Source organism: Stylophora pistillata, chromosome 7 (assembly GCF_964205215.1).
Source record: "Stylophora pistillata chromosome 7, jaStyPist1.2, whole genome shotgun sequence".
NCBI lineage: Eukaryota > Metazoa > Cnidaria > Anthozoa > Scleractinia > Pocilloporidae > Stylophora > Stylophora pistillata.
This window is the reverse complement of record NC_142525.1, coordinates 2,316,765-2,342,834: the sequence shown is the minus strand read 5'-3', so window position 1 is coordinate 2,342,834 and position 26,070 is coordinate 2,316,765. Positions and strand designations below refer to the sequence as shown.

At 38.4% G+C, this 26,070-nt stretch overlaps 2 protein-coding genes across 4 annotated transcripts; one reads left to right on the top strand and one right to left on the bottom strand.

Moving 5' to 3' along the window:
* Positions 1-11: 11 nt before the first annotated feature.
* Positions 12-7,344, top strand: LOC111329744 (uncharacterized). Of its 2 annotated transcripts, none has more exons than XM_022934508.2 (3): positions 12-783; positions 3,055-3,102; positions 6,996-7,344. In XM_022934508.2, the coding sequence occupies exons 1-3, from the start codon at positions 151-153 to the stop codon at positions 7,011-7,013; spliced, it is 699 nt and encodes a 232-aa protein (XP_022790243.2). In that variant the 5' UTR covers positions 12-150; the 3' UTR covers positions 7,014-7,344. The 2 variants fall into 2 exon arrangements, with proteins under 2 accessions (XP_022790243.2, XP_022790242.2); XM_022934507.2 differs by having other exon boundaries at positions 4,933-7,344.
* On the bottom strand, positions 5,998-26,055 carry LOC111329743 (uncharacterized). 2 transcript variants are annotated; one of them, XM_022934506.2, is made up of 24 exons: positions 25,974-26,055; positions 25,735-25,826; positions 25,549-25,602; positions 24,013-24,108; positions 20,665-20,766; positions 20,506-20,555; positions 19,542-19,575; positions 18,857-18,912; positions 18,316-18,391; positions 17,701-17,719; positions 17,478-17,578; positions 16,837-16,893; positions 16,259-16,342; positions 15,883-15,966; positions 14,985-15,084; positions 14,483-14,560; positions 13,062-13,102; positions 11,807-12,050; positions 10,827-10,881; positions 10,223-10,457; positions 9,664-9,912; positions 7,661-9,542; positions 6,610-6,758; positions 5,998-6,137 (listed from the first exon to the last, which is right to left on the bottom strand). In XM_022934506.2, exons 2-24 carry the CDS (start codon positions 25,789-25,791, stop codon positions 6,093-6,095), a joined length of 3,948 nt encoding a protein of 1,315 aa, XP_022790241.2. In that variant the 5' UTR covers positions 25,792-25,826; positions 25,974-26,055; the 3' UTR covers positions 5,998-6,092. The 2 variants fall into 2 exon arrangements, with proteins under 2 accessions (XP_022790241.2, XP_022790240.2); XM_022934505.2 differs by lacking the exon at positions 5,998-6,137 and having other exon boundaries at positions 6,550-6,758.
* Positions 26,056-26,070: the final 15 nt, after the last annotated feature.

Below are 26,070 nucleotides of genomic sequence, written 5' to 3'. Positions count from 1 at the left end.
GTTTTGACTTACCGGTAAAAGGACATGGTGTCATCCAACTCTGTCTATAATCATGCTCTTGATAAACAAATCACCATTATGCTTAAAAGTTGACTGAATGTTGCAGAGCATAAAATCGGGACAGGCCTACCCTCCCTTCCCCTGCATATTATGAGGTACCCTTGTCGCCAGCCTTCTCACGGTGAAACCAATTTGGCTCAATTTGGCTCAATTTGGCGCGAACCTGACATCACTACTGACATCACAATGATGGCGGCTCCGTCATCTTCACCAGCTTGGTTGACGAAAGCAAAGTCAACCGTCGGAGAAACAGTGAAACGAGAAATGAAAGACACCAGCGGTCCATTAAATGCTTCCAATTGCAACGGAAAAAGCGAAAGAGCAAAAGAACAAGAATTGAAAGACACTGGCACTCCTTTGGATGCTACTAATGGCGAGGGAAAAAGTGAAGGAGCCTTAGATCCTGCGATAATAGAACAGAGACGGCAAAACAGACGCGTGGCACGAAGACGTCAACAGAAACGAAGAAAACAAAGGCGTAAGGAAGAAAACAACGCAAAGAGATTGGTTAAGATGGAGAAACTTGTCAAGGAGCGGGCTTTGAAAATGGAAGCCGATCTTCTGGAAGCTTTGGAAGCAGAGAAAAACAACGCGGCAAAATATTTGTCACTCGCGCGGAAATACTACGGTATGTGGAAGGAAACAAACGAAGAACTCCAACTGTTTCGTCAACATGAGAAAGCATCGATCGCTATGGAGGGGGATGACTCGACATCCAAAAAGGTAAAATTTTGTTTTTATGTAGTCTCAAGGTCTATTTACTGATTTGCGTTCGCATGGAATTTTGTTTGATTTTTCTATGATATGCAGCAAAGGATTTTCCACTCATATCTTCATTTACGAAACACAGGAAGTAACAGTTGCAGTTTTAAAGTCAGTTGTTTCTCAGGGCCGTATCTAGCTCAAGGCAAGACGAGGCCTCGTCTTAATTTTGCCCAAGATTGACTTTTCTGAAGAAAAATGCCACTGAAAATGCTTAAAAGAGCATTTGTGAGCCTCGAGAGTTCAAAATTTCCTGGGGGGGGAGGGGGCGGGCATGCCCTCAGGCCCCCCGCTAGTGGCTCACTCCTTCAGCGTTCAAAACTTGTCTCATCTTGTTCTGAAGTCTGGCTACGGCCTTGTATCTGATGAAAGGCTAATAAGTTAATAGCTTGGAATATATTTCTAAATTAAAAATTAACATTTGCAGATGATTAATCAGGAGCTTTTAACTCTTTACACTCTAACATCAGCATGGATATTCTGCACACATTTCTTCATAATACTGCTTTTGTGGTGACTGAAGAATTTATTTATCAAAAGCTTTGTTAGTTTGCAACCATGATTGATACTCAGTGGAGAAATTGAGAGATAGTCAATCTTTAAGGTGAAGGAGTTCATTTGTCATCTGGCAGAAGCATAACTTGGCAAGATTTCTGTATAACCCCATACTTCATTATGTATACAATTCTTGGATAAAAGAAAGCAGAGGCTAAACAATAGATTACCTTTGGGATTATGGCTTTGTTTTTGATTGGTATAGGGTTATACAGACATCTTTCCCAGAACTTTACTTTGGTTATAATTGTAGACAAGATATTCTACGCAAGGTCAAACAGCGTGAAACTTTTCAAGTAATTAGCAAGACTCCTTCTCTATGAAGAAGTTAAATTAAGTAAGTGTACTTAAGTCTTTGAGTGTTTACAAGGAAGCTGTCCTGCTTATATATACAATATACTCAAATTTGATTCCAGCAAGTACTCAGTATTTTGTTAGCAAAAAATGGCTGTCATCTTTGATTTTAATGGCATTGGAAGGCTGGGTATAGAAAGTAATTTGTACCAAGGGGGGAGTGGCAGTTAAAAAATAAGGAGAGGGCCCTTCACGCACCCCCTACCCCCACCATCTACCCTGACTCTTAATCAAACATGGTGTTCGGATAAATGATTACTAGCTTATTATCTTAATAAACTTATTATCTTAACTCTTATTATCTTAACTTGCCCCAATAAGATGCTTGCACTGCAGGCAAATTTAATGCAGGCAAATTTTCTGCCTTTAAAAGCACACACAACCCACAATTCCTCTATTCGCTCCGACGAAGGTCTAACGCTGGAAATGTCAGCTTTTGTAATCGTTACGGTGACCAATTTACCATTTGAACTTTGTTGATATATCCAAATTATTTCATTACTCCCACTGACGCAGCCCCAAACAGTTTCTTTCGAAACTATCAGCCTTTATTCAAATTTAATGCAGACCTACACACATGAACTGGCCATTATATTAAATGAAATCTCACCTGCCTTCGTTTCAATTGCAAAACCGAGAGAGGAAGGCTTACCTTTAGTGTATCTGCAACCAGATTGTGGAATCAACTACCCAATAACCTCAAGAGAGAGGAGACAACAGTTGTTTCTTTCGGAAAGGGCTTTTACAGACGCTTTTTAACAGGCTATGATGAAGTAGAACAGTCCAGTCTGCATATAACTTAATGCAATCCAAGCGACATATTTTACTTCATTTAGTCTTTAGCTTACATTCTTAGAGACCTGTCAACCAGTTTTGTAATCCTCAAATATCTTTTAATTCTTATTGTAACACTTTTAGGATTGAGGGTCACTAGTCCATCAGTTGAATTACAGTTGAGTTACCATAATTATTGTTGAGTTATAATTATTATTATTATTATTGGAATCCTTCCCCTCCCTCCCCCATTGCCCATTTTTCCACTTAACACCTACTCCCTCAACAAATATTTCCTCGCCCCAATCCTCCACTGCTACCAAATCTAAGATGGCAGCCTAATACGAAAATGTGCACTCGTGTGCCCAAAATACACCGGCACTGCAGGCTACAGAATAGCAGAATCGAGAAACTGCTAACACTTTGGTTTGATTCAATGGGTCAAATGTTACCTAAGCAATCCATAATTATTTCTGGGCCCATTTGTAAAAAGGGCAGATGACACTTTTAGTTGTGTACAAATCTTTATTTTGGTATCCTTTTCTTTAGGTTTCCATATCATTAAAGGATGACAATTTGAAATTATCTCCAACAGCGGTAAGTTAACTCATCATATTTACTGATCCTAGTAATTGGTGAAAGGTATGTGAAGTCTGGACCCAGGCCAAGTGGCCTATTCAGGCAGAGTTTATTGCAGTTTCCTTAGCATGAAGCTATTATGATCAATAGTGCTCCTTCCAGCTAGAATGCCAGCCCTGGGGGAGGGGGGGGGGTGCATTTGTGATAGAGAGCAAGTAGATTTATACTATTAGAGGATACTGTGGTCTAAAGGTGGCAATCAAGTCCAAATTGAGAAGTCTGGGCCTTTTTTGTGTGTGTCTCTTCTGGCTAAGTGGGCTGAATTCTACTTGCAAGGTTTGGGTTCAAGACTTTACAGGGTCACTGTCTTCTTGGACAACACAGATAACCTTTTCACTCATAATTCTCTTTACAGTCTGTTAAACAATTCTTAGGATGTTAGTTTGGAGAATTTAGTATTGATCCACCAATAAGCCCCTAATTGATATTTTTCTTTATTCTCATCACTTGTCTGCATGATATTGTAAGGAGAAATTCTTTCTTGATCACTTGTGGGAGTGAAAGGGTTAACTCTCTCAATGCCACTTTCTGCTCAGGAGTATAATTTTGTACGAGTGAACTGTCAGAGATAACTGATAAATATATTTAGTAAATAAATCCCTTTGGGCGGCTGGTATGTTGGCTGATAATGTCCACGGCTGAGAGGTTGTTCGAAAAATGAATATTTGGCCGAGAAGTGAAGCTTCGAGGGCAAATATGAAATTTTGAGGACAATCTCTCAGCCAAGGACATTATCAGCCGACATACCAGCAAGCCAGAACGGGGTTTATTCATTTTATAACCCTCCCATTAATTTTCACATTGCAATTAAACTGCACGTAAACAGTAAAAATGCCAGTGGTGATCTGATGGCAAATGCACATGATTGACGCAAGCAAACAATAAAAAAAAAACGAGTTTGGTTGCCTTCCACGTAAATAGGAGAACGGAAAAGTTGAAACTCTTGTGTTGACTATGTTTCTTTTCACGGAAAAAAAATCAGAGGACAAATTTCAACGTAGATGGGGGTTATTGTGTGATAACTGTCCTGTGATTTTGCACCATGTGACATAAACTAACCAATAAAATCATGCCAAAATTAATGGGTGGGTTATAACTTATTATAAGTTCTGTTGTGTAGTATCACTTTTACAAATTGTGCAATATTTTGACAAGCCCGTAGAGTGAGTCAAAATACAAATGACAATTAAAAAATTATACTCAGTGTTAGGACATAGCAAAATGTTCAATATGTTATTTATTATCCAACACACCCAATTGTTATTTCAGTGCGGGCGAATTTTGCAGATATTTATTTATGGGGAGTTCATGACAGAAGTATGCAAAACAGAACAGAATTGGCACATTCATGTCGCTGTTTCTATTTTCTTCAGTAAATGTTGAAATTTCATTGTCGTTAACTGCTTTTCTTCATTTGATTTATCTTATGAACTTGGATCAATATTCACCAGCCATTCAGACTCTTGGTTGTCTGAAAAATGTTTTAAATTGTTCACCATTGTTTTTGTAACTTCAATCCAATTTGTCACTTGGGCGATGCAAGAAAACCTGTCTAAGCAGTTCTCAGGATTACCAATACCATGTGATATTTGTACTCTACAGAGTGTAGTTGGATAATAAAAAGGGTTGTTTTTGATGGGCTGGCACTACCCCCTTTCTACTCCTAGTGAGTAACAGATGACTCCTTCAGTTTGAATCCAATTTTCTTAGAATATTTTCATTAACAACAACTTAATTACTACTGATATCCTATCATTATGAAAAATTTTAATTTTGTTTGGTTTTTAGACATCACTGTCATTGGACAGAAGATTTTCTGAATTCTCAAACTCTGGCACATTTAAACTCATTGGGGAAACCTTGAATATTAGCAGTGGAGTTTCAACAACCCAGCAATAATTTATTATTTGTATTTTAGGCTGAGATAAATTTATCTTCTGTTTTGTTCTTCAATACATTTAATTTTCCAGACTTCGTAGTTAAAGATATGAACAGCTAGTTTTAAAAAGATGCAGCTTTCTTTTATTTATTATTTTTATTTAATTTTTTTTTTTTTTGGTCAAGGGAAATTCACCCATAGTTCTGTTCTTAAGTACATTTATTTTCCAAAGACTTCATTGTTTAAGTTGAGAACAGCATGGTTCAAAGGTTGCAACTTCCATTACATTCAGAATTTGAAGGACAGAAATTTGATCGCGATTTGATAATTTAAATGTACATAAGAATGAGAACACAACTTGTGCATGATTTGGAAGGCCAGCAACATGGTTAACAAAAGGCAGTTTATCTATCCTGAATTTTAAAAGACTGGATCATTTTATTGATATTTATATAAATGTGAGATTCAAAGGCTATCTTTATTAAGAAAAAGGTTTCCTACAAAAATTACCTTCAGATTTATAGGAGTGTTTCCTAACTGTACCCTAACAAATTCTTTAGATTGCTTGGATTTATTTTCAAGTTTGATGACAGTTATTAAGAATAAAATACAAGCTCTGCATGAAATAAGTTACTCCTAGACAACAAATGCTCTGTGGTTACTGAAAAAATATGGAGACCATTTCTTTCATTGGTTTATTTCCATGATTAAAGGCTGATAGTTTCGAAAGAAACTGTTTGGGGCTGCGTCGGTGGGAGTAACGAAATAATTTGGATACATCAACAAAGTTGAAATGGTAAATTGGCCACCATAATGATTACAAAAGCTGACGTTTCGAGCGTTAGCCCTTCGTCGGAGCAAAATAGCTCCGACAAAGGGCTAAAGCTTGAAACGTCAGCTTTTGTAATCGTTGCGGTGGCCAATTTACCATTTCAACTTTGTTGATATATCCAAATTATTTCCATGATGTTTATCAAAGCTTTCCTCACTCCATTACCATAAATTTTCCAAAACATCTCAAATGTTTGACCACACTTGGTATGTGGTTTAGTTCTTAAGTGCAGGCAGCCTATGGAGAGGAATCACCAGGGGTCTCAAGGGAGGTAGAAAATACCTGAAAATAAAACGACACAAGATACCATAAACCAATAACTTTTCACAACAGACAATACTTGTTCCTGTTGCTCTAACAACAAAATAAACTTAGAGCATATCACCCCTTCTCCTACTCCCCTGTGTATGTCCTTGCATGTTCTGTGAACATTTTCATTTAAGGAATCAGTGCTCATTTTGTATTTTGCAATACAGGATAGTATTTGTTTTAGTTTAAAGAAACAAAATATGGTGAGAAAATCTCTCACTTTGCCAAATACAGTTTTGGGGGTGACGTGGTACCATGAATCATCACTCATCGACCAGTTAGGAGTCCAAGCTAAAAAATTATCTGCACTAAACACAAAACAGGTTGAGGACCCAATTTACATCAATTGTCTGCTTGCTCATGATTGGTTAGATAGAAAGCACATTCATTCAAGTTTGAACTGAAAAACACTTGCCACAGCAAAGCCCCCATAAAGTAAGCTTACCATTGAATGTGTGGGTCCTTGTGGCTCACTGTTGGTGGGTGATGTTTCATTGGGTTCCTCAGTAGTACCAGAATGCATTGTGGTAGATGAAAGACTTCCTGAGGAAATTGATGCCACTGACCCAGTCTCTGCTCCACATAATAAGTGACCTTGATACAGAAAAGGAGAAAACAATTTTGTCATATCTTACTACACTTTATTATATTAGTACTGAGATTTACCAAGTGCAAACTTGCCAAATAAAAATCATCTTTCTTTGATGAGAAGCAATCCCATTGGTCATACAATTTTTTCCACCACTGAAAAATATAGTATGATCAATCAGAAGCCTGATGCAATTGTTTTCACAAGTAACAAAAATGGTATTGATTTTTCCCGTCTTTCAGGGTGGCTATGCGAAGTAATTGAGAGTGTATGCTAATCAGTCACTGACCTTAGCCACTCCAGAAACTGAAATGAAGTCCACAAAGAGGTACAAAAGACAAAAAGTATTCAACTCCAATTCAGAGTAGAAAATGCTTTGTTAGTTTGAAAGCTTATATGAGCTAATATTTTCAGAAACCCTTCAATCATCAAATGTAAGCCCAAATTTCTTTGAATGGGGTTTGTAATCTTTTTTCTTGAAATTAATTATTTTAAAACACAGTCCTTTTGCCTTTTCAAGCATATTGAAATGCACTATTTAGACGTCTTCACAGCATTGATTGGGTTTAAATAAAAGCAACATCAAGTTTGCGACTTCTTTGTCTTTTGTGGTCAGCTGGCTGTGATTTAACGTTACAAACATTTGTAATACCTCAGTCAGTGGGGAGTTCTAAAAGATATAATTTGGATATATCAACAAAGTTGAAATGGTAAATTGGCCACCGTAACGATTACAAAAGCTGACGTTTCGAGGGTTAGCCCTTCATCGGAGCGAAGATAAAAGATAATTTGGTTTTATCAACTGAGTTGATAATGTGAATTGGCCACCACAGAGTTCTTAAAGTTGATAAAATATTTATATTTTTTAAAAAATTTGAAATTCTTCCTGAACAGATCACAGACTTACTTTTGCCTTCATTTGCATCAGAGAACACATTATCAGCACCACCCTCCTCTGGGATGCCTCCATCTTTCTCTAACATTCCACCTCCAGATGACAAAGTATGTGATCGAGAAAGTACAAACCATTGCTTCCCATCTGAGCCCCTGGTCAAGCGTGATCCTTGTGAATTCAGTGGTTGCTCCACAGTACCCGATGATGTTGTTCTTTTCTCAAACGCAACACGAGTAAGTGCTGAATTCAAGGGCGCTGTTGTAGCTAAAGTGCTCACAGTGCTTGAGGCTGAACGCCCTTCCCCAGATAAGCCTCTTAAATTAATGTTTCTTTCAAAGGTAGTGAGAGATGGTTGGCTAATTGATGAGCCAGGTCCCTTTATTGAAGCTCTGCCTGGGACATAGCCTACTTGTCTCCCATGGGTACTAAAAGAATGTACCTCTAAGGCACCTGATGCTCCCTGTGCCTTGGATGATGTGCTCTCAGACTCGTCACTTGTGGAAGTCAAGCGGGTCATCATTTCTGTGAGCTCTGACAAGGTAGAAAATGTTGAGCCTATGCTGCCCCGAGCATCTTGACCTTCAGATTCATGTGGAAGTGATAAATACTCTGTGCCAGAGCCATGACTCCACTCTCTACTTGTGGACAAAGGCTTCTGGGAATAACTGGATGAGGTTACAACAGCAGAATTAGCTGCAGTGGTCATTGTTTTTTCAAAGGCACCAAGCCTCTCTGAGATAGCCTGTAATCTGTCCTGCCCCATAAATGCTGAAGAATTTGCCCTAAAACCCACATTCTCTTTGTTTGTGTACCCTGTGTTCCTTCCCAAATATGTATGAGCTCTGACAGGTTTCTCCCAAAGAGAGGGGCTTGTTTTCGTGAAGGGTTTTATGGGAGGTGCACTTTTGCTTGCACTTCCTCCATCCTGGTATGTGTCAGAACCCAGACCACCTGGATTTGTTTTTTTACACAAGTCACTGTGACGCTGAACACGATTTCTTTGAGTTTCAAAAAGCTGTTGTTCTTCTTCCATCTTTTGCTGGTAGAAGTCTACATACCCTGGAGAATAACCAGATTGAGTGTGTTGAAAAGCAGACATTTTAGGTGTTGTAGATTCTATTGAAGAACTAGAAGTTACAATTGCTGATGGCAGGGTGCCAGGGATATTTGTTGCTAACCCACTGCTCAAAACTGGTGGTGCCACAGCTCTGGAAAAGTGAGTTGATGGCTCAGTTCTTGAAGACAATACAGAAAATTGCTGTACACTTGCTGATGATGGCTGAGAAAAACCTATGCCTTGTGAGGCCTTTGTCTTATTAAGCAATGATGTGGCAGCTGCAATCCTTGTTGTGTCCCTGATGTCAGAGTATCGTGACCAACCTTGGAAGGTGGGTGGAAATACACCCCTAGTGTCAAGTAAGACATGACCAGTGTGAGAGGTATGTGATGCAGCAGCCGTCACACTCAGATCAGAAGACAAAGTCACACTTAGCGAAAGAGTTGATGGAGTTGAAACATTAACAAGCTCCTCAGATTGAGGGCTTGATGCTCCACCAGAAACTGTGTCCCTTCCTAAATACATTTGACCTCCATTAGAGGGGAAATCATCCAAATGTCCCTGGTCAGGCTTCTTTAAAATGTCCCTCTCTGTTGTCCTAAAATGAGCAGCCTTTTCTGCTGTCAAGTGTGCTGCTTGTAATGTTCTTCGCAAATCTGAGGACATACCAGATTCATCTGAGGTGACACTCCCTAATGTTGATGACTCAAGGGCATCAGAAAGCAATGGAGAACCTCCTGTTGAAGGACTTTTGGGTCCTTCTGTTTGAGGTACTGAATTGTGTGAGGCTTGGACATGAAATGACTTGCCTTCTGTATCCTCTACTCCCTCTAAAGTCTGAAATAAAAGAAGACAAAACTTAATTTTACCAAATATCTCACTTTTGTAATTACAAGTCTACCTCCAATTCCATAGTCAGTTAAAGCAAACTGCAGTTAACTTAGGGTAGGTGACTTACAGTGTTTGTCAGAAATGGGTCACTGTCATAAGGGGGGCTATGAGTAAATGGCTCTTCCAGAGTGGACCTTTGATCAGGCACTGATAGACCTTCATCCATATCCACATGTCCATAAATGTCAGCAAGTTGCCTCTGGTAGTCTTGCAATTGCTGCTCTAGTTGCTGTTGTAGAAGATTTTGCTGTTGCAGTTGCAGTTTGAGTTTCTGTTGCTCCAGAAGAGCTTCTTGTTGGCTGAGTTGTGCTGTGGGCTGATATAAAATCAGAGAAACAATGAGTTGTTACTAAATTATACTACAAGATGCAATCCTTTTTATATTGAAACCAACTGGTGTTGCATGATAAATGTTGTCTTCAAACCACAGGTAACAAGCTCCAGTGTTCTCACATGTTGAGAATGAATTTCTCCTGCATTAGGGCTTAACTACAAAACCATAACAGGTAACAAGCTCCAGTGTTCTCGCATGTTGAGAATGAATTTCTCCAGCACTAGGGCTTAACTACAAAACCATAATAAGCACTCTGATCCTGCCGTTCCTAAATGATTTAAACCCCTCTCACCATGGTGGTGGTGGTGCGAGATCGTTGTGCAGCTTCTAATGGATGGAGCAATGTCCGTGCACCACTTGCTGGTGGGTTTACTCTGTCAAGTTCATGCCCTATTTCTGGCCTTGGCTGCCCTGTTTCCATTTCAGCTTCATCAAACTTCCCAGTTTCTGTTGCTTCCTCTTCTCCTGAAAATTCGGCTTCAGGGAATTGTTCTGGGGTGGTAGAAAATGGGATAGTGTCTGGAATCCTGAGAGAAAAATATTTGGCATTTTTTTGGTCTTCTTCTCAGTCATTAATTGGTTTTGTCATGACAGAAATACATTCTCTCCAAGACAGCACATTGGGTGAAAAGATTGTACAATATCTACAAAGTAAAGTAACAGTAAAATTTGCAACAGAATGCATTAGTTATAAATAAAAGGTTTGCCTATTGATGACTGCCACAATTAATACTAAGTAAGAGAACCACTGATTGCATGTCATCTCCCACATCCTTAAACCTTGGGTCAAGGATCTAAATTCCCACATGTTTTCTGTTTCATAATGCCCTGGGAGAATATGGTTCACAAGCAACACTATTTTCAGAGTATTTTAATCTTTGATTCAGCAATCATACCTGAATTCCTGGGTTCTTTGGGGCAGCACTGTTGCAGCAGCTGATTGAGGAATTCCTAGCAGTAGATAGACAGAGTAGAAATTGAAAAGGCATCAATTGCTGATGAAAATGGTTTTAAGTTTTTCATTCAGTAATTATGTCACAGCTCTTTCAAACATGAAATAAATCAAAGATCACCCTAATTAACAAACAAAGAAAAAATTTCAACTCATTACAACTAAATCTTGATTACCCCTTTTCATGTCTTCAGCACATGGCAATGGCCTCTTTGCACTGTTGCGCCTTTTGTATGTTTTGCAGAATTTATGTTTTAGCATTGTCTCCTTTTAACACCTACCCACTCTTGGCAGGCATTATATGTCTATCCACATGTCCCCCTCACTATATTAATGTTCAATATTACTTTGAAACTGGAGATAAGTTTTCCCCTGGTTCTAACACAACTACACAGAACCCCATCAATCTTGATATCTTCCTTCCACCCTTCAATGCCACTTCTAAACCACAGTTGGAGGCCACGTAGCTGAGTGGTCAGTGTGTCGGACACGCAATCTGTCGCTCCCAGGTTTGAGTCCCGCCCTGACCACTACCTGGATTTGTTTCACAGTAGCTCCAAGTTCAAATCCTCGGCCATGCTTGTAAATAGCCAACTGGTTTGCCTCCGGCCAGTTGCGATTCTTAACAATGTTATGTTCAATTTGAATTATTTGTTTATAGCCCACAATGTAAACTACTGGGTTACCAGTAATTGTGTTAGCTGTTAAAGTTAGTTTTTTGTTTTTTTTTTATAGTTCTGTGACCTGATGTCTCATCACCATCCCCACACCTTTTTCATATTTTCCTTTCTATTGAAAACTCTATTGGCCATTGATCAGCTATCTCTGCACAAAGGTCCACTTGTACTGGCTGCAACAATGACATTCAACTTCACAAAATGCAAATTATTTTATAAAATTTAATTCATTCCACATTATCTCAACCTGTTTCTGCTGCACTGGGAGGTTGCCTTCCTTCTGGGGGCTGTCTTTCCTTCCACTGGTCACGCTGCCTTTCAATCCTTTTTAAGAGTCGTCGCAGTGGATCTGCAGGGGGTACACCTTCAGAAGGCCCCTTTGGGGCACCATGGCCTGAGGGTGCGATTTCTGGCCCAGCCTCAGGCTCAGCACCATGTCCCACTCCTTCTGAGCTCTCATCAGGAACAACTGCATCAGGTGGTTGTGGTGGCTGTTGGAAAAGTTATTAGAAAATGAAATCAAATGTTTGCTATTGATTTCTTGTGAGAGGAACAACAGGGTAAGAAACTAAATTAAAAAACAGTGGAAGTGATCAACCACGTAGGAATTACCAATACCTAGCCTCTAAAGATTATCTCTTGCCTCACTGACTGCATGGCCCTTAGGAAAGGTGGACCAGGATATGATATACCCACTCTATGTGAGATTATTAAAAATTACAGCTGTGGGGTTAGAGGCTGATGTCTTTAAAAGAGTGTACAAAGCTAATTAAAAGTAGAATTTTCAGGAAGTTGTAATAGGGATGAAAACCAGGAATGTGCATAAGAACTCTCTGAAAGAACTAGAGTTATATTGTGACAAGGTGAAGTCTGTACTTGAGCCTACTGGTCCAACAGAGAGAGCTTTTCCCAACTTGCACGTAGCATGAAGCAGCTAGGAGTATTACTACTCCCCCCTGGATGGGACACTAGTCTATCACAAGTCCGCCCCCCCCCCAGCAATTCATCAGGATTTCCTGACAATTTTCCAGCACTCATTTCTACTCCTGGGTGAAGAGAGGCACTGTGAGAGTAAAGTGTCTTGTCCAAGATTACAACACAAAGACCCAGCCAGATCTCAAATCCAAACCTCTTGACCCCAGACCTCTCTCAACCTGGAGTCCAGCACACTGACTATAAGGTCACTGTGACCCCCTCTTTTGTGATACACTTCTCATTATTTCTTAAAGTGCCTTTGTCCATATGAAATAAATTTTTTTCATGAAACACTTTCTGGGGAAGGAAAGAAAATGAGCATGTTGGAATGAGTAATGCCTCATCAAGGAAAGTAGACCTGCAATTATCCTTCAAATGATGAGCCAAAGCTTAAATCAGATAAACACCTCATCAAGGAAAGTAACATAGACATGATCTTAGACATGAGACCTGCACTTATCCTACAAATGATGAGCCAAAGCCTAGATCAGACATCAAAGCTCTGCACTGATTCTCAGTTATCACACCTTTTTTGCTCCTACTGACTCAGCAGATCCTTGATCACTCTCTGCAAAAAAAGACATTAACCATAACATATCTGGAATTTTTTTTTCCAATTTAACCCTTCCACTTCCAAGATCTCATTAGTAATTCTCCTTACTGTCTGCCATAAAATTTCTTTTTGTTATTTTTGTTATGAGAATTTGGTATTGGATCAATTAATGATTCGCTACTTGATTCTTTCTTTTTCATATCTTTATTATATCCTTTATCATAATTAGCTTATCATCACTTGTCTGTGTGAAATTGTATTTATACTGTAATGACAAATTTTGTCTTGGTCTCTGATGGAAGTTAATGGGTTAAAAATGAAAGGTAAACTCACTTGGTTGTATAGTCTGATCATCAGAGTGCGAGTGGTTCTAAGATCATTATGACAAGGCATTTGTAAAGCACATTATCAATAAAATGATTATGCTTTGATGCACCTTAGCTGGACTGCATTAAGCAGTTTACAAGTTTGAAAGGAAATTTTGCAGGGGCCCCCAATTTTCGGAAATGAGACCAGACCATGATACTGGGCGCTAGGCTCCTTACTCTTTGCTAGAAGTGCCTGGGTTCTTTCACATCTCCTGCCACAGGAGATGGGGCCTACAGGTTATTGTCCTTGCGTGAGAAGACCAGAACGACAAACCATTTGCATACATTGTAGCAATAGCAGCACATTCTTCTCAATTATTTCAAGACCCTAAGTGTTGGTCTCGTCAGGGGCTTTAGCCCTTGACCTCCCATGCTGCAGTCCAACAGTCTATAACCTGAGCTAACCAGGCCACAGATGAATATTTGTCAATAACAGTGACTGAAATTCTGACAACCCGAGTGATGAGTCCTCATCAGACTTAAGGGAAGAGTTCACTGGTCAGTTTTGTAATGATGTTACTGGTTGTTAAGCTCTAGAACATTACATCGCTCATGATTGGACAGTTTTCATCCTCATCAGACTTAAGGGAAGAGTTCATTGGTCAGTTTTGTAATGATGTTACTGGTTGTTAAGCTCTAGAACATTACATCGCTCATGATTGGACAGTTTTCATCCTCATCAGACTTAAGGGAAGAGTTCATTGGTCAGTTTTGTAATGATGTTACTGGTTGTTAAGCTCTAGAACATTACATCGCTCATGATTGGACAGTTTTAATCTGTCAGTAGGTATTAAGTGATTCTATCTAGTTTGTTTGTCGATGACATTACCACAACAACAAAAAAAACAGACCTCTTACACCCAACTGACAATCTGAAGATTTCGTCTGCTCAAGTTGTTGAGTTGTCAGTCACTTTAGTTAACAAAAAACAGTCTCTCAGAACTATTCTCAAGCAGACAATCAGACCACATAATAAACAACTGTTACTCCAACCTGTATTTTAAACCACTTTTGGTGTAATACTCACCAGACAGGAGGCTATCTGCTGATGCGGGTCTTAGATGCTCAGGAGGTTCCAGTGCAACAGTGAGATCACCTGTGTAGTCTGAGAAGCATGAAAAGCACTGCAGTCAAACCTCCACTAACCACTAAATGTCTTCAGTGGCCACCTCTCTACAATGGCCACTTTCTTCTGTCCTCAAGGTGGCCATTGAGAGGTTCAACTGTTTGTAAATACTCTCCAGAACAAATAGCACCTGGAAACTTTGACATGAATAGCCTGCTTGAGGGTGGTAGTTCATGCTTTCAGGTGCGAGATTCAGTACAGCAAATATTTGGTCACCATTTTGGACAGAGAAGATCTGGGACGAGTGACAAAGCGCTTTGTCACCCCTACCAAATCCTCTACTTGTCAATATGGCAACCAAATGTTCACCAGGCTGAATCTCGCGCTTGAAAACACAAACCACTGCCTGCAAGCAGGCTATAGCATGAAATATAAAGAGAATATCTAAATCAAAAACTCCAACCTGTGTGCATCATGTACATGTCCTCAAATGCTTGCTCCAAGTCTCTTTGGCGATCCTCTGCATCTTCCAATCTTTTGTGTGGAGGCTGAAATATGCGCACCTACAGAGATACAAATTTTTTATCCACAGAAACTTCTCTTTCATGGAGTAACACAAAGGCAAACCATGCACTGCTTGCAATGTAGTAAGCCCAGTATACCTGGCAATGTGAAATGCAGTTCAACCAATACCTGTAAATATTCTTTTGTTTCAGAAAACATGGTTTTTAGCCCTTTCACTGCCAAGATCTCATTTAGTAACTCTCCTTACTGTCTGCTATACAATTCTTATGATGTTAGTTTGGAGAATTTGGTATTGGATCAACTAATAATCCCCTGATTGATATTTTCCTTTATTCCCATCACTTGTCTGCTTGATGTTGTATTGATAGTGTAAGGAGAAACTCTGTCTTGATCACTCCTAAGTGGTTAAAGAAAATGCAAGAAGTCTACAACAATCTGATAAGGTTTGATCGCCTCCCGGTTAGCTCAATGGATAGAGCGCTGGACTGTTGTGTGGGAGGTCGAAGGTTCAAGCCCCGGCCAGACCAACACTCAAGGTCTTAAAATAATTGAGAAGAATATGCTACCTTTCTAATAACATCAAGAAATGGTTAGATATTCTAGTCTTCTCGGATAGGGATGAATAAGTGGAGGTCTCATCTCCTACAGGGTTAGGGGTAGGAGATGTTAATTTCCCACACACGAGATTACTGTGTGATGGATGTCCTCCTCTGGGGTGGGATGGGTGGGATTTATTCGGTGGACTACTCGCATGGTTAGCATATGTTCTGTTCTAGTCCTACCGTACTGCGGTAATGCAGTGAAAAATGGTTAGAACAACAATCAAGAACACTTACAGGGATCCTAGCCACAGCTTCTTGCCTCCGCTGGCGATCACATCTCTCCAAACTGTCCAGTTCTTCCATCAGTCGTTTGTGATCCTACCAAAACACATAGATTGCAAAACCATAAACTCATTGAAAAAATCAGTACATTCTGTGATGTTAATGTTGGGTGAAAAGAAAACGTAAATGTGCGATAGAAATATCATGTCAGAGATATCCTTGTCTATGCAGAATTTTTGGTTATTTGGACCATCAGGGCAAATATTTTGGTGCACTCTGCAATGGTTGTAAGAGTGCTTGTTTGGTTGGGACCAAGTCTGACTCCCAGTGAATGGAGGATGTTTCCTGGAAAAATTTCTTAAAAATGAAAAGTGCTTCAAGTTCTCACTTCTTCCAACTGTAGCTGCGCCAAAGCATGTTTGTGTCTCAGTCTGGCTTTCTCAGTCTGTTCAGCTTTTCCACGTTGAACCTCCTACCATAACAGAAAAAAAGAGATGGAATCATGAAACTCAGACGAAACCTTCACAATACAAGGCTGTACTCTAAGAAAAATTGAAGGGAGCCCAGTGCTCTGAAACTGTGAAATCCAGGGTGCCCAGCATATGCTTTTTATGAAAAAACTAAGATTCTTGAGTTGTTCAAGAGCGAAAATAAGGTATCACGGGCCACCAAGCACTGCTGGACCACAGCCCTACAATATCACTCTAACATGACTATGTATATTCTCCATTCTTTTCCCTATACATTTCCTGAGGTGCTAACAAGGAGAATTTGTTAAACAATCAAGAGCTTTAATCTTTAGTTGGTGATTATTTCCTTAATTCTCATGACATTTAAAGAGTGATTCAGGGGTGATATTGTAAGAAGAAATTAGATGCTGATCACTGTTAGAGGTAAAAAGGATTAAGACAGTGTGATTTTTGCTTGACTACCAATTAATGAAAATTTAAACTCAAGGATGGGGACCTCCATGATTATTCGAATTTTTTCTTCTTCATCTTTTGCAGCTTCTCTAGCATCTTCCTGTAGGAGTAAAACATTTAGACTTGTAAGAAATCAGTGGAGTAGAGTTCTCCCCTTTGGGAAATAATTATTAAGTCTGTTCAGGAGAACGTGACGTTGCATTACAAAAATTTTATGGTATTTTTAAAATGAGTGACAGGGATCAAATGTCAAGTACTTTTACTTCGTTCGAGATTTTGCCTTGTGAAGATCGAGTATTCGCCAAGGAGGTTTTGTCCTTAGTCAGAATATAGTAAAACTTTGAGTTTAACCACGGATTTATTGAGTCGTTCTTAACAAAGTCGAAGTCATAGAAAACTCAGTGGTAAGAGAGACATTCAAAGGCAGATTGCCCTGCTTCCTCTTAGTTAACTTTGAAAAATGGTTCTGCAGCACAAGCCTGATTTTTTGGCATTTTTTCAGGTGAACAGAGGCAGCTACAAGTCAAGTAGGGGAGTGCAAAACATTTATCCTGTGATTTGTCCCTCACACATGACTCATCCTTTGCACTTGTCTCACATTTGCCTTGTTTTCCTGATAAATGTAAAAAAATTAGGCTTGTTCTGCCCGTTGGAAAAATGGTTGTTGATCATGTAAACGTTTACCTGACTTGGATCCATATCTCGTTCTACAAGAACAGTGGGCTTTAAATGAAACCGTGATGTACTGTAGTTGTCAAATTTCTTCTTGTCAGAAGGCGGTTGGTCTTGGTAAAAGAACAAGCATGAAAAATACATTGTCACAAACCATAAAGAAAAAAATTTTGAAAAGAATGGTTGATCAAGATCGAGAACCCACAAACAAATTAATTATGTTTTGTTCACGCACCTTTCTCCTGGCTTAAGTCCTAGAAAAAAAAATGGAAAGTAGAATTTAAATATTTTTATTAAAATTTACGCAATATTATCAATGAAACAGCCATGAGACAATTTATTTTCACATATTTGTTTCTACCAGATTAGTGTATCTATAGTTACACAGGCATTATTTTGGACCACTTAGGGATAAAACATGATTCTAAGCACTCCTTTTTTTTTTGGCAACTAAAAAAATACTTTACAAGCCGGTTGGGTTTTCTAAGTATAATAAGTACTTGTTTGATCTAAACTGCCTGAGAAATCATTTGATTATTAAACTATTACTAGCAATCTCCATAATGTTAGTTTTGATTTAGAACTCAAGATAAAATAAATCAAATAGATAAAAAGAGGTGTTTATAGTTTCTAGACAAACTGTGGTGCAGCATTGCAGGGTGGGGGTATTAAAAGATAATTTGGTTTTATCAACTGAGTTGAGTTTCTAAAACTGATGTTTGGAGTGCTAACCCTTCGTCAGAGCAAAATCAAATCGAACATTGACAGAGTTGAAATTTGGATGAATTCAAGGTGCTTTGAAATATTTTGCACCAGACGATTCCTTAGCCATACTCAAAAGTTGCTTTACCTTAAGGGGATCAACTGTTGGAGGTAAAGCTGCCACCCTTGCTGCTCTTTGACGTTCAATCTTTAAGGCTAACTGCCTAAAAGGGGTAAGAAAGTGAATAAAAAAATAACTAAAATAATGAAAATTTCTGTAATGAAGAAATATTAATAAAAGTGAAGCAAACAATATGAGAGCATAGAAAGGTTTCTTCCATCTGATGAAGATACCCCAGTTTTTACAATCCACATATCTCCAGGACCTAGGGTGGGGGGTAGGAGAGCAAGGCTGTAGTCTAGCAGCGCCCAGTGGCCCCTGGCACCTTACTTTTGCTCTTGAGCAACTCAGACGTTTTAGTTTTTTCATACAAAGCATGTGCTGGGAACCCTGGATTTCACAGTTTCAAAGCAATGGGTTCCATTCAATTCTCCTTAGAGCACAGCCTTGGAGAGAGAATCTGAATTATAATTATAATTTTCTTGAAGAGACTGTCTAGGGACACCAAAGAGGGAGAATTTCAACACAGATCAGAAATCACAATTGTAAATCACAAGAAGAATGATACCTTGCTTTAGTGCGTTCTCTCTCTGACTGAGTCATCTTAGCCCTCTCATACATGAGCTAAAAATAACAGGAAATCATAGCTTTTCATTGGAACGCTGATTGCCACATGCACTTAGAAGCACTCTTCCTTCAATGCAACATCAAAACATCTCCTAATGATCATGATGGCTTAACATCAAGTGCCTTCCCCCCCCCCCCTTCTCCTGTCTATTTGTTCACAACCCTTCATATTTAAGCGGCCAAAAATTCTGGGATCCCATCTTGTCTTCTACCCATTTCGTCAACCTTTTCTTTGTTAAATTTAGACGTCAAGTTTCTAGAAACACTGACGGTGGCAACTGTTGAAGGTTATTGAAAACCACCAAAGATTATAACATACTGAACGTAGTATGCATTGTCCCATCAGTGAATTCGGTTTCCAAGTGGAAGCTTTATCGCATGTAACTAGTTCTGTTATAAAAGCAAATTAGAAAGCATTTTTTGCAGGTTCTATAACGTGATAAAGCCACTTAAGATGCTGCAAGAACACTGGGAAAGCTAATAAATCACTCACCTTTGGCTCACGATCTATAAGCTTTCCTCATGTTCTTCCAACATCCCACCTGGCTTTGATACATTACAGAGCCCAGAAAAATGTGTTCCAATGCTTAAAAAGATGTCTACCACAGGTATGTTACACCCTTTACCTGTTCTACTGCTTTCTCATATCTCTCTAATGCCCTAAAATATAATATCACCACAAAGTAAAAGCAGTTGAGAGTCAAGTTAGTACCTCTGATAAAAAGAAAGGACAATTAAAGATACCATATGTTTGGTGAAGGAAATATATTTTTCATGGAATTCTTGCATTGGAAGAGTTCACAAAAGTCTCTTTACTAAAGAAAATGACCCAAAGAAACCTGTAACTAAGTTAACCCATTCCACCTCCAAGATCTCATTTATAATTCTTGTTACTGTCTGCTATACAATTCTTGTTATAATAGTGCCGAGAATTTAGAATCAGATCAACTAATCATCCTCTGAATGATATTTTTCTCTATTCTCATTACTTGTATGATTGATTTTGTATTGGTATTGTATGGAGAAATTCTGTCTAGGTCACTCAAAAGGGTTACCATAAGTCTAAGAGATCAAGGGCCATAACTGTTGGTAAATATCCCATTTCTGTAAGTAGTACGACAAAACTCCCCCCTTCTTGATTGGCTTGCTATTCCAATGCTTGCTATGCCATCAAGCTTCCCTGACAGTTCACTGATACTCATTTAAACTCCTAGGTAGAGAGAGGCATGGTGAGAGTAAAGTATCAACCTAGTCAGGACTGGGACCCAAGACTTGGACCCAGACCTTACTCCAGAGTCCATTGCATTATTTGTTAGGTCACCTTGCCTCTATTGTAAGGGCTCACCAATCTCTCACACCCTAACATGAGCATGTAAATTCTCCATACTGTCCTTTATACATTTCCTATGGTGCTGACAAGGAGAATTTGTATAACAATCAAGAGCTGCTTTAGTTAGTGATTATTTTCTTTATTTGTGTGACATTCATGTTTGATTTTGGGGGTGATACTGTAAGAAGAAATTCAATGGGTATCACTCTGAGAGGTTAAAGGGTTAACAAGCTTCTCACACAAAAAAAAACTGAAAGTACCTTTGTCTTTCCTCCTTAGTCATCTCTGGTTTAGAATAGTTTGTTTGATCCTTAAAAAAAAAAAAGGCAAAATTATCTCAATATCCTTAATAAAAACATCACCATTCTCATGTGGAAAAAATAATTAATTTGTAAATTGAATCCTTTTCTATAAAGTACCTCGGAAGCGGTCCTATGTCCTAATCCAAAATCTGCTGCATTTTCTTGATATTTTTTCTCCAAATCTGATTTCCGCTTTTCTTGTGCAATCTTCCATTGGTCCTTAATTCAATGAATGGTTAAAAATTATCACAGAATTCCGAGCAGATCAATTTTCTTAATTCGTAAAAGTGTATTGTTAAAATACCACAAAAATTGCTTAGTTCTTTACAACCTAATATCTATTTGTTCTCCACTCTGTTCCGATAACATTTCCTGTGGTACTAAGAAGGAGATGTTGTTTGACAGTTAGAAGATTCTTAATCAAATTAGTGATTGTTTTCTGTGTTCTCTCAACCTTCACATTTGATTCAAGGAGAAATCATAAGCAAAACACTCTTGAGAGTTACAGAGTTCAATTTTTTTTTTTTTTTTTTTTTTTTTTTTTTATGTATATGTTGTGGTTCAGATTTTACCTTTGGTTTGAATTTTTTAAACCAGTTCTGTTATCAACTGTCTGAAAAAGGGCCTTCCTTTTTTGGGGTGTGGTTGAAAAATAGGGGCTTGGCTTTTTGGGGGGGTTCTTAAAAAGAATTTGTGCTTATAAGAAAATTTCTTTATTCAGTTTATTTTTAAGTTCAACAACCACCCCTCCCTCCTTATACTGTTATTTCCTTCCTGAATCTACTCTTTCCAAACCCCTCTCATTACCTTTCATCTAACCTCCCATAATATCTAACTATACCTTTTTTCCCTTTCTTTATATCTCTAAGTACTCACCAGGATTAGAACTCCCAACCTTTTGGATTTGCAGTAGTCTTCCTTATCCACTTGACCACGCAAGCAATCGTTGCAATTTCACTCTTATTTCTTTCTCTTATTATTACCCATTCGTCTCAGGCTCCTCTACATCAATATCGTAATTCATTCATATTGCATATATTAAACAAATCTGCACAGGCCCATTTCTAGCTAGTGAGGCATGGAGGCCTTGGATGAAATTGCCAATTGTGTTTCTAAAGAAACGTTTGAAGCCAAAATTAAAGGCTTAAAAGAGTCTTTAAAGACAAACAAATCGTCAGTAAATGTGTTTGTCGAAGAAGAGTTCTATCATCGAGTGAGGAATTATCTCAAAGTAGTCAGAGAACAAGAGCTTGACATTGCACCTTTGGTCAAAACACTGGAGCTTTCAAAGGCTGAAATCAACACAATCAAGCGAAAAAAGTGGAAATGTGCAAATGGGAAGTTATTAACCTCAGAAGGGAGAGAAGTTGCACATAAAGGAATGCTCTTGAATATACTCTCTAAATGCCATAATAGAATTGCTCACAGAGGACAACAAAAAACTGAGATATGGATTGCTGAGAATTATTCCAAAGTAACACAGAAAGTTGTGAATACTTTTGTTTCTCTTTGCCGTTTTCACGCAGAGCAAAAACCCATAACCACCAGGGTGAAACCCATGGTAAGTCCTCTTCAAGCTGAAACATTCCTTTCTTTGATAGAAGTTAATCTTATGGATTTCAGAAATTGCCCATGTGAATGTGAACCAAAGCACAAGTGGACTATAAATATTATTGATCACCGCACAAAGTTTGTTAATGTTCACCCTATCCATAACAAAATTGCTGATGAAGTACTGAATGAAGTTCAAAAGTATTGTTTAACTTATGGCTACCCCAAAAAAATTTTAACAGATAATGGAGGTGAATTTGAAAACAATAAAATGAAAGCATTTTGTAGCACTAATCAGATCCAACTTCTCCATGGAGCAACCAGGACTCCGACAACTCAAGGGCTAGTGGAACAGTCAAATCTTACATTCAAAGAAAACACGAGAAGCTTGATAATGAGCGCATGTGGTCTCCAAATTTCCAAATGGTGCAAGTACACAATGCAAGCATCCTACATCATGAACATTACTTATCATCGTGCTATCAACATGACACCATATGAAGCAGTGTTTCACATGAAGGCCAAAAGGGAACTATTAGACCATGATCTTGAAGAAGGTCCAGGAAAGCAGAAAAGAAAAGAAATTCAAGAAGCAGTATAGGAAAACTACAATACATATATCTTATTAACCAAGCGCAAGGGCCGTACTGGGAGAATATTGGCCTGAGGTCTTGACAGTACGGACCGAGCTGCGCTCGGTCCGTACAAAAAAGACCGAGGGCCGATATTCTTCCAGTACGGTCCCGAGCAAGCTTGGTTAATAAGAGAGTTATTATACGACTGAAGTTCAAAGGGACACAAGTGCGGCATCATTCGGGACCATTCGGGACAGTGCCCGGTCCAATACTTAGAGAATATTGGACCGGCAATAGAGCATTTTGATGGGTTGATTTTAGTTATTGGCCCTCTCACTGCCCGAGTCGTGTAATAACAAAATGATAAAACAGTCTGAAGTAAATCCAAGAAAGGAAGTGTACAAAGTTGATGATGTGGTTTCAATTAAAATAGATATAGTGGACAAGAAATCTCCTTTCCACCCAAATTTACTTCTGGGAAAAGTGCTTGAAATTGAAAAGAATTATGTGAAAGTGGTGACACCTTTTGGTCACATTAAAGGGTTCATTGCCCCTTCCAGACTTTTCCCAGCAACAAATGTAAAACTTGATTATGAAAAAGAAATTTCTTTCACTGGTGCATGTAAATTGGCCAAAAATGCTCAATAATAACTTCAATGTTTTCTTGACTTTGTTAGTGAAATGGTAGATGAATTGTAAATATTCTATTTTGTTGTGCTGCAAGTAAAATATTATTTTACAGGAGTGCCAAAAAATAAATATATAATGTTGTCACCAAAGCCAAGTATTTCTCATTCGATTAAGGGCTTGCATGAAATCGTACCCTAACCATAACCCAAACCATTCAAACAAAGCACTTAACCCCAGTAACAAAACTGGGTGCCAAACGCTACCCCTAACCTTACACGAAAGCTAACCATTTGAAATAAATGCTTAACCCTAATCACTAAAATGACTAAAATGTGAGTTTATTTTACACCGTATTTTAGACCGAGTTAAGTGTTAAAAATTACAAACCAGTTTGAAAAATTGAAACTAGTTTAAAAAAATTCAAACCAAAGGTTAAATTTGAACCACAACATATATTCTTTTTATTTCATGACTAATTTAGTAGCAGATTGTAACTCTCTGACCTATGCCATATAAGCCTCTGGCTTTGGCATCTCATTATCATTAACTTGTGCATAACTATTATCAAAGATTAAAGATTAAGGATTAATTAAAGATTAATTCAACAGGACATAGTTGTCAATCTTAAGGTGTCCAGCTCATTTTTTTTTTTTGTAAAGAAAAGGTTCTCTGTGAGAAATGCTATCACAAGTTCTGTACAGTAACATACCTTCAGATGACAGGTCAGTTCTTTCAGCTCAATATTTTGTCTTTTTCTGGCATCCTTTAGTACTTTACGAGAAAACGCTTTCTCCTGTTCTCTGATCTAGACATTCAATGAGTAAGATCTATTCAGTGTCCATGGAATGAGGAGAGGTCAGTATGGAAGTGAGTAAGAGACTTTATCCTATAACCTGAACCACCTTGTTCCATAGGAAACCATAGTGAAAGCTGATGTGAGCAGGGCTGGTCAGGAAAAAGCTGTCCGGTGTCTTAGTGGACATAGACTCGTAGGTTCCAATAGGTTCTTATATCTTAGTTACTTTTGCCATACTTTTATCTTATGATATTGTGAAGCGCGACTGAATATATTCATATAGGTGTCTGTGCTATATAAATGTAAATTATTATTATTATTATTATTATTATTATTATTATTATTATTATTATTTGAACCCCCCTCAAATTTGGACTCCCAGTCCAAATCCACTAACGGATATAGTCCCCTCTCTGTGAATTTGGACCCCCTCAACAAAACTGAGTGAAAACATCATCCTTTAACTTCCCAAGTGAAAACAGTAAGAACTAGGGTTTAAGTTTAGGGTTAAGGTTAGTTATATGGTTAGGATTTTGGGATTTAGGGTTAGGGTTAAGGTTAGAGATAAGGTTAGAGATATGGTTAGGATTTTGGGGTTTATGGTTAGGGTTAATGTTGCTTAGGGTTATATGATACAAATGATGCTTAAAAGGAAACTTTGGTTAAGGGGGGTCTAAATCTGCAAAGGGCGGTCCATACCTACTAATGGATTTGGACCAGGGTGTCTAAATACACAGCAGGTCCAAATTTGCTGTGACACCAGCCCTGCTACCCTTATGTCACTTTGTTGCAAAAACTTAAAAGAAAACAGAATGAGAAAAAAGTTGCATTTTTCAAGGAATTGGGAGTTTCTTGTTCTGACTTGAAAAGATAAAGGAAAAGTTGTTATTGCAGAAGTTTTTTTGGCTCTCAGGGTGGCTGCAAGTGCCTGTCTATCATGTCTTATTCAGGTTGAAATTTTACAGCACTTAGTCGTCATATTACAACATGTTTATTGAATGAATTTAGTTTGTCAAACAGGAAAATAATTGGCTCTCAGTCATGAGGCAAAAACCTCGCTGTGCTTGGTTTGTATGTCATGATCTCAAGCCAAATATTTTTCCAACTGGCCGTTCCACTCAGGCAACAAACACATGTTATTTTATGAGGGTAACGCTCGACAGCAGTTAAAATTTCTGACAAAACTTGTGGCCCTCTTAAAGTAAAATATAATTCGATCAAAAAACCCACACCTAATAGCAACTGATTTACGAGGAAATGCATGGCACCTAAGGAAGAGAATTCACGATCAGTACTTGGTATTTAATGGGTTTATAGGGTAGTGTCCTCTTAACTGATTAAATTCAAAAACTATTCTCGCAGTCTCAAACTTCAAGCAACGTATACTCCCACGAATTAAACAAAAGTCAACTACAATTTACGCTAATAGCATTAGTCTTACTTGCGCACCTGTTTTAAGCGCTGCTTCTTCCTTTTTTCTCTCTCATTTTGGAGTATATTCGCCTGAAAAGTGAAATTCCGTTTATTTAATATTAACATGAATTCTCCCTGAAATTAAACAACCACATATAGATGGAGGCTAGTCAGAAGTGCTTAATCATTACTAGTATTGATTCAGGATTAATTCCGACAAACCTCTTCATTGGGGCTTGGTTTCAACAGTTTCCTTCCTTCATTCCCTTGTTTCTTCATGTTCCCCCTTAATTTTGGGCACGGAGAAAAACGTCCTAAAACATGCAAAACAAAACCAATTCACACGAAGTTGTACGGCTAAATCCTACAGAACCAGATGGCTCTTAAAAAACAATCAGCTGCATTTTTTGCTTCAAAAAAAAAAATCTTACAATATCAGGTTTTTTCTAATTATTTCTTACATCACTTCATTTTGCTTTACACTTCGTGAATTCCGATTTGCTTCAATTTGCGCGCCATTTTGAATTTGTAGCTATTACCAAGTCCTTCTCGCTTATC